The 12,141-nt window shown below is 42.1% G+C and overlaps 1 protein-coding gene and 1 non-coding gene across 11 annotated transcripts in view; both read right to left on the reverse strand.

Annotated features, from left to right (window-relative positions):
* Positions 1 to 4,028: 4,028 nt before the first annotated feature.
* On the reverse strand, positions 4,029 to 4,100 carry TRNAA-CGC (transfer RNA alanine (anticodon CGC)). The gene has a single exon. It is a non-coding gene; the product is annotated as a tRNA-Ala (tRNA).
* Positions 4,101 to 6,838: 2,738 nt separating this feature from the next.
* ATP8A (ATPase phospholipid transporting 8A1) overlaps positions 6,839 to 12,141 on the reverse strand; it is a 111,469-nt gene continuing 106,166 nt past the window's right edge. For 9 of the 10 annotated variants that reach the window (XM_075881710.1, XM_075881694.1, XM_075881690.1 and 6 more), the window contains one exon: positions 8,233 to 11,636. In XM_075881710.1, coding sequence (XP_075737825.1) covers positions 11,583 to 11,636 — 54 coding nt within the window. In that variant the 3' untranslated portion in view covers positions 8,233 to 11,582. Of the gene's footprint in view, positions 6,956 to 8,232; positions 11,637 to 12,141 lie in introns of those variants that run through there. The other variant, XR_012888050.1, reaches the window with a different exon arrangement.

Here is a 12,141-nt window from a genome sequence, read left to right on the forward strand (position 1 = left end):
GTAACTCAGAAGTCCAAAGGCTAATCTTAAGTAATTAGTGTAGTTAGGAAGACCACAATACAGACACCACACGAAACATTTATTACAGCTAGCTAACATCTTTAATTAGGGAAGTAAACATAGTTATAATAAATGGTTTTGACACGTGCACTATAATACAATAAATAATGCATACATTCCAGCTGCATGTTAATGCTGGTCATGCCAAATTAAGAAATATTACGAGTTCCACTAATTACAATCAATTCGAGGCTCCGCAGCAGGGAGTCTGTAAATTCAATGATATGACGGTCAATCAATAGTTACAACTAATTAACCAGAATGAAGCAATTGGAAACAGAATGACAACGACGCGTAACGTTTTTGTCGTCAAAGTTGTTTTGAGAATCGCTATAAGGGCTTATTTGCTATTTATATTTGCTATTTATATGCTATTTACCGCGTGCTTACAGGAGGTTTTCAGAAGCCTAGAATGGGAACAGTTAGGGATAAGAGTTAATGGAGAATACCTTAGTAACCTGCGCTTCGCCGATGACATTGCATTGCTGAGTAACTCAGGGGACGAATTGCAACTCATGATTACGGAGTTAGACAAGGAGAGCAGAAAGGTGGGTCTTAAAATTAATCTGCTGAAAACGAAAGTAATGTACAACAACCTCGGAAAGGAGCAGCGCTTCGAGATAGGTAATAGTGCACTTGAAGTTGTAAAAGACTATGTCTACTTAGGGCAGGTAATAACCGCAGAGCCTAACCACGAGATTGAAGTAACTATAAGAATAAGAATGGGGTGGAGCACATTTGGCAAGCACTCTCAAATTATGACAGGTAGATTGCCACTATCCCACAAGAGGAAGGTATATAACAGCTGTATCTTGCCGGTACTTAGCTACGGAGCAGAAACCTGGAGACTTACAAAGAGGGTTCAGCTTAAATTGAGGACGACGCAGCAAGCAATGGAAAGAAAAATGGTAGGTGTAACCTTGAGAGACAAGAAGATAGCAGAGTGGATTAGGGGACAAACGGGGGTTAAGGATATCATAGTTGAAATAAAGAAGAGGAAATGGACATGGGCCGGGCATGTAGCGCGTATAGACAGGATAACCGCTGGTCATTAAGGGTAACAGACTGGATTCCCAGAGAAGGCAAGCGGGTTGGGGGGAGACAGAAGGTTAGGTGGGCAGACGAGATTAAGAAGTTTGCGGGTATAAAAAATTGGCAGCAGCAAGCACAGGACCGGGTTAACTGACGGAATATGGGAAAGGCCTTTGTCCTGCAGTGGACGTAGTCAGGCTGATGATGATGATGATGATGATAAGGGCTTATATAGCTTTCTTCTTTTTTTCGCAATGAAACGTCCGTTGCTTCAGATAGGCCTGCATGATACGTTACCATGCTAGCGTTACCATGCTAACATGCATGATGCGTTACCATGATAGATTTACCATGCGTGACTGTGTGTAGCACGGCAGAAGGTGCTCTTTCATCCAACGTATTCGTGAGAAGTTTGCACGCCTGATTGATAAGATGTGAAGAATAAAAACCATCGAACTGTCGCAAAATTCAGCCATTTTCCTGTTGAGGCAGCATGCCAAAGAGAGTGCCAATTCACGAGCAGAGAAGGATAGTTGAGAAGGTGTTTCTCAACGCGAGATATGCCGCCCCACACGAAGTTCTATGAGTGCCGTGAACAGAGTTAGTCAGACCTACACGTCTGAAGATGGCCGACTTAAAGAAGCTGCTCGACCAGGACGCAGCCGATGCACATTGGAAGAGTCCGAACGCCTCATCGTTGCTGCAGCAGTTGCGGACCCCTTTCAGAGTGCCCAGCAAATTAAGACCGCTCTCAACCTTCAAGTCGGTGTAGAAACAATAAAAAGGCGCCTGCGAGAAGTCGGACTTCACGGGTTTATCACCGCCCAAAAACCACACCTGATATAGCGACAAAAACATCAGCGCCTTGAATTTGCTAGAGCGCATGAGCATTGGACGTTGGAAAATTGGGAGGAGGTGATCTCACATGAGAGCACATTTTTTTCAAGGTGGGAGCAGGAGCTCCATGTTTGGAGGCCATACAAGTGCAGGTGTGTGTCTTTTGATTGTGTGGCCATATTTCTTCCAAACGTTTCCTACGTAATGGTACACCTTTTTTTCCCCTTTTCTTTGTGCATATACGACCCTAGATATATTTCTAAGGTTCACAGCGGTGGCCGGTGTGTTGTAAACGTCTGGAGAGCAGTAAGCAAAAATGGTCTCGGCCCGCTAGTGCGGCTGTCACGATCTTTCACAGCTGGGGCCTACTTTTAAATCCTCGACAGTTATCTGCTTCCATATGCTCTGGATGGGCCATTTAAGGATGGGTGCTTCTGGTTTCAGCAAGTCCTCAGTCCAGTGCACGCCACCAGAGCTGTTCGGAATCTCCTTGAGGAACGTGCTGTTCTCACACTTCCGTGATCTCCAAAAGGCGCGGACTTAACATCATCGAGAATGTGTGGGGACAACTGAAGTGAACCATGTCCCGCAGGAATCTAGGAGACGCCAGTGAGGAACTGTGGTTTGCCATAGCTGGCGAGTGGAAGCGCTTCGGCGAGAAAAAAGACTTTATAGATTCACTCTACGAGTCAGTTCCACGCCGTATGGAAGTTCGATTCGCGTGGATGGTGCATGCACGTGATATTAATGTTGTCACCCAACGTGCCTATATTTGTCCATGGTGCAAGCATGGTATTAAACTGCATAGATACACCATCATATTGCCACGCGCAGGGCTTTTTGGTTTGTTCATTATGTATTTACTTGCCAGCGTCCGACAGTGCCCGTTTGCCTAATCAACGTTCAAAGCAAAGTCAGTGTTTCCAACTCTCTTAATAGCCGCGCCAGCAATCTGATTGACAGAGAGAGTGCTTCGCACTTTCTTCACTAGAGACATGTTATTATCACAATTATATGGTGTCAAAAAGAATAGCGCCGAGGCATAAAAGCCCACCAGAAAAGCCCTGTGGTCATCTTCCCGCCGATGCTCGCCTACGCATGCATTCTGTCACCTTCTTCACCGCTTATATTTGTCATTTTGGGTCTATTTCAGAGCACCAGTTTTTTTAGAGGGCCCCTCACCAGCCCATGTTCAATGACGAGACAGTTTCCGCCTCGCCTCCACTACCGTTTTTATACGTGTTATATCCCCTCGCCACATTTTCTTTTAGTAGCACGGGAAACATGTCAGCCCTAAGCGGTCGATCTCCGTTCTTTTGCTGCGCTAAATATGTAACAGGGGACGACACGAGAACACAGAAGTGCGCACTTTTGTGTTCTCGTGTCGTCCCTTGCAACTTTTTTAGTGCAGCAAAAGAAAGATGCCGTACCAACTAGCCCCCATTGAATCCTTATTCAGTCGATATTATCAGAATTCCGAACTGCTCACAACATGCTGTTATCGCAGATTGCGCAGCCAGAAACGCACAAACTGAAGTAAAATCAGTTGATCGCACACAATAGTCATGCGAGACAAGGAAGAACAGATGGGCGGCTGCATGGGATGTGTTGTCGCAGCGCTAACAGGGACAAACAATATACTTTTAACGCAAGGCAACGCCTATATACATAAACTAGGGAACGAATTTTGCTTGCTAGGGACGCTACGCATGCGCAGACCGTGGCTGTATATTTCCGCACGTGTGCTCTGCCAACGAGCTGCCACCGCTCCACCGCTCTGAATTATTTTCGGAGAACCTTACATATTCTTCACATGTACCATACATGCTCAGAATATTTCGAGCTGTGCATTAAATATCTTTCCTTATTTTATGAGTGCCTGATTATCTATCTATCTATATATATATATATATATATATATATATATATATATATATATATAAGGGAAAGAAGTGCATGCTTAAGGGCTCGTTTTTCCGTGTTTTGACACAATAATAATGAAATCTAACAGACAATAATGCCAAGGAAAGTATAGGGGAGGTTATAAGACCGAATTGTAAGGTAAATGTGAAGAAATAAAAGTGGGTGAAAAGATAACTTGCCGTGGGCAGGAACCGAACCTGCGACCTTCGAATAGCGAGTTCGATACTCTACCACTGAGCTACCACGACGGCTATCCTCCCAGCCACTTTATTGGGTATATATGCGAATTTAAACGTAGGATTGTCAGTCAGCGCCATCTGTAGCCATGGTGGCAAGTGTGGCACACTCTTTTATGAGTCTGTGTGGCGTCACGTAGCACGTGAACTTATTACGAGCTGGCAGCTGACCAATAGTTCCTCGTATCAACCTAAGGCACCAAGCTTGCCAATATGAGACCCTCGTTAACAAAAGTTTTTTCACATGCATTTTCACAAAATGGAACCATGTGCGTCCATGCTGCATTGCTGCTTCAGAAATGGGAAGTTTGACACACCGATCTATTACATTTAGTAGGTCTCGATGCCGATATGGGAGTGCACTGTTCACGAAATTCATGGATTTTCAAAGACGGTGAAAAATTTCAGGAATTTCAAGGGCATTGAAAATGCATTTTTCAAATTCAAGGGTTTCCAAGGAATTCAAGGACCCGTACAAAGTCTGCCTTTAAACAGACTATTCAAAGCAGAAATTGGGGCTAGTTGGTGGGTGAAGAACTCGTGCATTTTAGCAAGCGCAGCGGAACCAAACGCAAAAGAAGGAGACAATTACGCAAAATTTACGAGGCACACTGTTTCTGTATAGAAGCGCGAGTACGACTTCACTGGCTTTGTACATGAAAAAAATCATGTCTGATGCGTCATTGCAGATATCATCGTTAGTAGTGCTGTCTGTGGGTTCTGTGCATGTGTATACATTTTCGTCGTTTTATGTCAGTTAATTTTCAGTCGATGTCTAGCGCCTGTCCTGTTTGCGTGTCTCTTTCTCTTGTGTTTCTTATGCTGCACTTAGCTGTTCAAACTGATTGCCTTGCCGCATACCAAATATGGCTATAGTCGGATGCCATGCTGGAGAGGCCTCACCCATATGACAGAAGTGCACTAGCAGTCTAAGAATCTCCCCAAGTACACAAAGAAGTCAATTAAAACTAGAACTGCATACCCAGAAGTCTCTTGGCACTCTGGAAATGGCATAAGCCAATCTGTTGCAGTCATTTTTCAGTGTAACCTATTTGGTTTAAAGCAGCCATAAGTCTGCAAGACCCAGGGAGATTCACAGAAAAATCTGACTGTTGTGCTCACATTAATATACAGTGGGAAAATGAGGGTGCAATAAAACAAGAGATACAGCCAAGCACTGGCTTTCAACTGAGAAAATTGCTGAAATGGAGGTAACAATGAAAAAGGTGTATCAACATAGTGCAGAAGTTTTAGATATGCTTAGGAAAGAAACCGTGCATATCACCTAATAGCGCACATGCTGAGCAGACAGGCAAACTCCTTGTCTACAAGAGAACTATGCTTGACTCACGCATGCATCATGCAATCTGTTAAAGGGGTCCTGCAACACTTTTTGAGCATGGTCAGAAAAAGCTGCCGATCAGTAGTCGAGGCTCTCAAGAAAGCGGAAGCCAAATATTATAGCGCAGTAAGCGACCTGGAATTCACAATAAATTCTCAAAGTCAGCTAAAAATTGCTTTCTCTTCTCTCGGGAAACGATACAAGCTCAAAAATGACTTGTCACGGCCATTGTATCGTCCATTGGTTGATTTGAGCATGGGGTTTGGTCGTTACTGAAGCCGCGGCAAAAGACTACGACTTTTCTTCATGGGTGCACGGTAGCACGGAAAAGTCGGGTACGCGAAGAAAAAAAGGAAAAAAACGCTCAAGGTCACGAGTGTTTTCTCTCTCTGTGCCACCCTCCCTGCTTAGCTTTCAATGCTTTTGTCGGGATGAGTGAAGAGAGAATGCAATTTCAGTGTGCGACAAATCTTCGCAACTCCACTTGTACTGGACAAATTCTCAAAAATTTTGTGGTGGTAAATTCATGAGGCAATAAGGTTGTTTAGTGAATCCATTCCATGGCTACTTGGAAAAGTGTTGCAGGGCCCCTTTAGTTTGGAATGCCTCTGTTGTATGGCAGCTATATCTTGACAATATTTTTGAATTAGCTAAATCTTGTGAGCAGCCACATGTGTTGCAATGTGATGCGAAATGCAAAGAATTGGGATTCTTGAGTGAATTATTGTGCTCTCTTGCCGCACATTCAAGCACCAGCCGCTCTGGCCTACGCACGACTGCCTGCATGCAAGTGTGATGTAAGAAACAATACTACGTTTGCAAGTTACAAACAATGATGACATATGGTGTCTGATGGTCAAAGAGTGCCCTGCTTAATCGCTCGGCCACCTCTTTCATTGTAATGCTTAAGTGCATGCAAGGTTCTTCTTCAGGGAGTTCAAACGTTCATAACAGCGCCCTCCCTATTAAATCAACGTTTGGGCCAGACTTTGTGCCCTACCTCTTAGGTGAATAGGGGGGCCAGCCGCCTGCCCCTGTGCGCACACCTACGTTGTCATGCGTAGAGGCCTAAACCTAAAATCCATCAGACCTAAACCTCAAAACCCAGGATGTAGGGAATTAATCCTCTGCGAGTTCATCAATACTTTTGTGTCCCTGCGGAATATCTAAATAATTTGCTTAGAAATAGTATGAAGCAATTTCTGCCAAAATATGACCATTAGTTTCCAAGGCGAAAGTGGGACATATGTGTCCCATGGCGCGTATTTGAAGATGTGGGACAACGCCTGCCCCATTGTCTCTTGAGGGCAATAAGCTGCAATCTGTTTGCAAAATTTGTCGCACAGAAAGGCCCAAAGTAAGTAGTAGAGAGAATCGTTTAAAGAACTATGCAGAAAAATATGTGCAGGCCTTATTTTCAAATGTGGTACACTATCTTCACCTTTGCCTGTTGCGATGCGCCCAGTGGCTCTGTCTGACCTCTTCGCATACACCAACCATTTCAGCTCTGTTATGTCTCTGCAATCTGTGTAAACAAGGACAACTACCTCAGTTATGCCTGAATTTTCATTCATACGTGAAATAAGCGGTATGAATCAAGACAAGCCACGTCAATGTGGTGTCATGAAATGCATTGAATTCGTTAAGTGCATTTACAACTGCTGCATCACATTCCATGAGCTCTATTCAGGTGCAAATTTTTTTTTTCTTAGATGTATATTTGTGTTTTCTTTCACTTCCTAACAGTCCATAGCATGAATCTTGTCTAGTAACGCAATAAGTGCACCTCGGGGGAACGGGGAACAGTGATTATAGTGCTTGGCTGCTGACCCGAAGGTCGCAGGTTCAATCCCCGGTCACGGCAGTCGCACTTGGATGGAAGCAAATAGTAAAGGCCTGTTTACTGTGCAATGTCAAAGCACATGTAAGAACATCAGATGGTCAAATTTCCAAGGTTCTCCACTACGATATCTCTCATAACCATATTGTGGTTTTGGGACGTAAAACCCCAGATATTATTATGTGATGCAATAATGCCCATGAAAGCGCCTGTTATATAAGAGGCCTTAGCTAGGAAATGCTCCATTTCTCATTAAAGTTCACTGTGACACTATTTATGGCCTATATACTGCTCCAACTTAAAAAAAAATCTATGGTAGCATGCTAGAATTACTTCTCTTGAAATGTAAAAAAGGAAAAGGTACCATAAATATAGAACTTGAGCTATCTTTTACACAATGGAACATCGGTCTTTTAAAAATTCAACAGAACAAAACAAATTTAAACTCAATGTACGACTGATACCATGCATCACAAACGCACGAGATATCTTGCATTGATTTTCCAATGTTTCTGATATATGGCAGCAGAAAAGCATAGCATTGACAGCTACGCACAGTGGCACAGGAAGCTTTTACTGATGAAGAAAAAGTTAAGACATTCGTCCCATTATTCCTAAAAGGGATAATGCGACAAATGAAGAGGTTGTAGAGGTTTGGTTGCACTGTCTAATAAATATAACATGAAGTACTATGTACCAAAGTGGTTGTCACGGCTACTGCATTGTATCTTTCTTATGATAGCACAATTTTATTTCTGTATTATTCACAGTATAAATGAGTTTATATGGAATCTGTATGAAATATATTGAAAGTGCATATGAAAAGTTTTGCGAAGGGTCTTTGAGTTTGGAGAGGGATACTAAACTACAAGTAACATGCAGTTCACAGATGCACGGCTCTATACCCGAGACAAAGCTACTGCATAAGGTTCGCTGGAACACAAAATCAAGGGAGCTCAAAATACCTGCTTTGGAACATACTTTAATGCATTTTGACATCAATAAATACAAGCATATATGCCATGAACATTGCAAGTCCTTTTATTCCCTGGCCCATCACATGCCTTCTTGTGAGAATTCACACAGTACTGAGATAGGGGAGGGGAACTCAGTGGAGAGCCACTTGTACAATAGAATACTATATATAAAGCTTCAACAGCAAATGGCATGTGCTCTTTGTGTTCAAGGGCACTCAGATACAATTAATCCTTGTGAACATCGCTGTTCTGCAGTCACACGTGGTGCAATGCTGTTCGAAACGTACCATTGCCACAAATTCTCGTAAGAAGCCAGGACAAGCTGAGCATAAATGTGCAGCTTCCTTGAACCGTGCAATTGTTTCCTGATCACCCCAGAAGATAAAAATTAAGGACAACAGTGACATTTCGTCAAGTACACGGGAGTTCTGGTATACACTTGTTAAGTTGGCCCGAAGGACCATGAATAGACAGGAGTGATTATGACGTTCTTGAAGCTTGTGTGTTGTAAAGTAAACTTGTGTGAACAGGCTATAACTTGAGTGGTCTAAGGAACAAATTGGAAAATCAATTTTTAGCATCTGCACATTCATTTAGTGACAAAATCATTTCTTGACGTTTAGGCACCACAAGTCATTATGAAATTCCCACATAAAATAAAACTAAAGGATTCAGCTCTCCAAAAAGGAAAAAAAAAGTCTTGCAGTACTACTCCTTTTTATAAATGTTAGTTGGCAACTATATATGACATGTCTTCACCATTGCCTAGTTTTAAGAAAACAGTCTTGAGTAGATAAAAAAAAGCATATCGGTTAGAAGCAGTGACCATAATATATGCCGTGCAGGTGTTTACGCGATGTTCAGCAACTGATGAATAGATGGTGGCAGTGGGCGATGATATATCCATTCTATAATATTCAGCTCTGATCACAAGTAGATGCACACCTAAGTATGGACTTGCATCATGTTTACATAACGAAAAGTGTTGCAGTTGACATTCATAGCATCCAAGCAATGAAACGATCTGGTGTAATGTATAACTGCTTTTCAGTAGTCTATTTGGCTGGCTCCAACATTCCAATAATAATGCACATTACATGATGAACTGACAGTCCATGAGTAGAATTCAGATCTCAGAATGCAACATTATCTGGTCAGGCATGAAAGACGGCAACGAAGCACCATGAGATACACTTTCATTTTTTTAATTGTGCAACATGAGTTGGTTACCAGACGTACAGGAATGCGCAGCCATTCCTCTCTGTTGTTCTACAGCCTCAGCAAATTAAGCTTTTTGGTGCAAGACATGTTAATAAACACTGACGCAACAGTTGCCTTCACTGAATAGTGCCGTGTTATGTTGTAATATGCTCACGTGAACCATCTACTCAGAAAATCTTTGGAGTAAGTAGAAGTGTGCAATGCAAAACAGTGACCAACAGAGGTCACATTTGCAACTTCACTGTTTCAATGAAAACACAAATAGAGCTGACTACACACGGTGTTATATATTATAATGCAAGATGCAAACATTTTCTCCTCTGTTTGCAACCCTGAAGTTAAGAAACTTAGTCGTGACACAGGTTAGCAAAACCCTGATTCTAAAGCTGTATGTACTGCCTGATAATAATCTATTGGGCACAACTAGCATGGCGGCTTTGCGTAACAAAGCACTTATTTCGCTAGACTTCCGGTTCGATCCGTAGTAATATCCAAAAGCCAATTTTTCTTTACTTAGGATTACCAACCTTTAAAAAACGCAGGAACTCTTTTCCAACAGTGATGGCATTCAGGTCAAGGTCTGCTCTCCCCAACATGCTGTATTATGGCAACATGACATTGCCACAATGATAAGCTTATACAGCAGAAAGGTAAAGATCTCTTACCAATACCACTGTCTTTTGATTTGGACAGTGAGCTACATATTGTTATGAATCATTACATGAAGTAGAATCACTGCAAGAAGACCATTCGGGATGTTTTTGAAAAAAAAAAAAAAAAAAGCAGTGAAGTCAGACAGTAGTGTTGACAGTGGCCCTGAACTTGTACCTCTTTTCATAACAAACTCTGCTTTAGTGCCTTTGTTGCTTCAATCCGTGAATGGGAACGGCAGCGTGACTGCTTGCTGAGCACAAACAACGAAAAGCACCGCACAAGTGCCGGTGTTTGATGTCCTACAGTGCTCCTCCCATTCTGTTCGGCACTTGCATAGCCCTTCTCTTGGAGGATGGTATGAGAAGGCACCTTTAGGGCAAGATTTTCAATGCGCAATTTTTAGAAAATGTGGTCAACTTTTTGTCTGCATAACTATCTCACAAGCAGTCGCTGTTTTTAATTTAGTAACATCGCCATTCACAGCAGGAATACGTGTATTCTTTACAGCTGTGCTTGCAACTGCACTTGCACACAAGGTTACTCAAGTTCTAAGGCAAGGGAAGCACATAGTACTACAAGTAATATAACAAAACTTTGAAGCTGTACATGACAACAGTTGAACTAAGACAAGAAAAAAAAAATCCTGAGAAGTAAATACAGTAAGTGGTGTATTCTACATTGATCATCTTTGGTTTCGAAATATGTTTGAACAAGAAAAGAAACAAGTACTCGCTGTTTTTAATTTAGTAACATCACCATTCACAGCAGGCATACGTATATTCTTTACAGCTGTGTTTGCAACTGCACTTGCACACAAAGTTACTCAAGTTATAAGGCAAGGGAAGCACATACTACTACAAGTAGTATATAACAAAACTTTGAAGCTGTACATAACAACAGTTGAACTGAGACAAGGAAAAAAAAAATCCTGAGAAGTAAATAAGTGGTGTATTCTACATTGTTTATCTTTGGTTTTTAAATATGTTTGAACAAGCAAAGAAAGATTTAGTTCTGTTTTGGGGTAATACTCAAAACATACAAGAAGGAGGAGTGAGATTCGACTAGTCATATTGCACAAAATAGTAGCGCGACCTGTGTCTAACTCGCTTACAAACGCAAGCAAAAAGAAATGGTACAGCATCGTATGAGAAACGATCTCTTTGCATAAGTAAACTTAATTCACATGCAAAGAGTCAGACATTGTGCCAGGTGAGCCTTTACTGGCTGGAAAATGTGATTACACTGAATTGTGGCACAGCCTGTTTGCCGGCTTTTTTGCACAGCATATTTATAACACGAGGAGTAAAGTTGCATGAATGCATCCATGCACAGAAACACGGAGACTTCGAAGCAGTCACACTCGGTATGTACATACACATTTGCAGCTGAAATTGCAGACGCTTCCGAAGCTCTTGGTTGCTGAGAGTGGAATGTGTGCTCGCGACTTGAGTGTCGTTTATTCAGACACCTTTTGGCTTAGTCTTGGTGGAGTCATACACACGAATAAGATCAGCCTGGGCGACAAGAAAAGGAGACATTCCTAAGCATTCTTATCTTACCACAAGGGTCTTTATAAAACTAGAGAAAGAGAGTATTGGCTTAGTGCAGAAGCTTGGGTGTGTGGTAAAACATTGGAAGGAAGACCGCACGATGGAAGATAGGAGAAAAGAAGGGTGACAAACACACAGCACTGACTTGCAACACTTTAGTTATAGGCTTCGTGTTGCTCTGCATGTAGCACGGTAACTTGTGGCCAACTTTGGTCTTGCTTCCTTGCATTGTTTAGGTGTTTAGCAAAAAATTTGGGAAAAGACAATTCAATTGTTCATAGTAAACCTCACTGTGACATTATTAGTGTGTTTTTGGATGTTTGCGGGCACACAGTGACCCTCCACCACTCTCCACATGCCCCTACATCACGGATGCCATGTTACTCTCCAACTTTAAAGTCACTCTGCAATTTTCGTCATTTTTGGTGCATGCCAGAGGCATATGTATATAATTCATCCTTCCTGTCCC

This window comes from Rhipicephalus microplus, chromosome 2 (assembly GCF_043290135.1).
Source record: "Rhipicephalus microplus isolate Deutch F79 chromosome 2, USDA_Rmic, whole genome shotgun sequence".
Classification (NCBI taxonomy): Eukaryota; Metazoa; Arthropoda; class Arachnida; order Ixodida; family Ixodidae; genus Rhipicephalus; species Rhipicephalus microplus.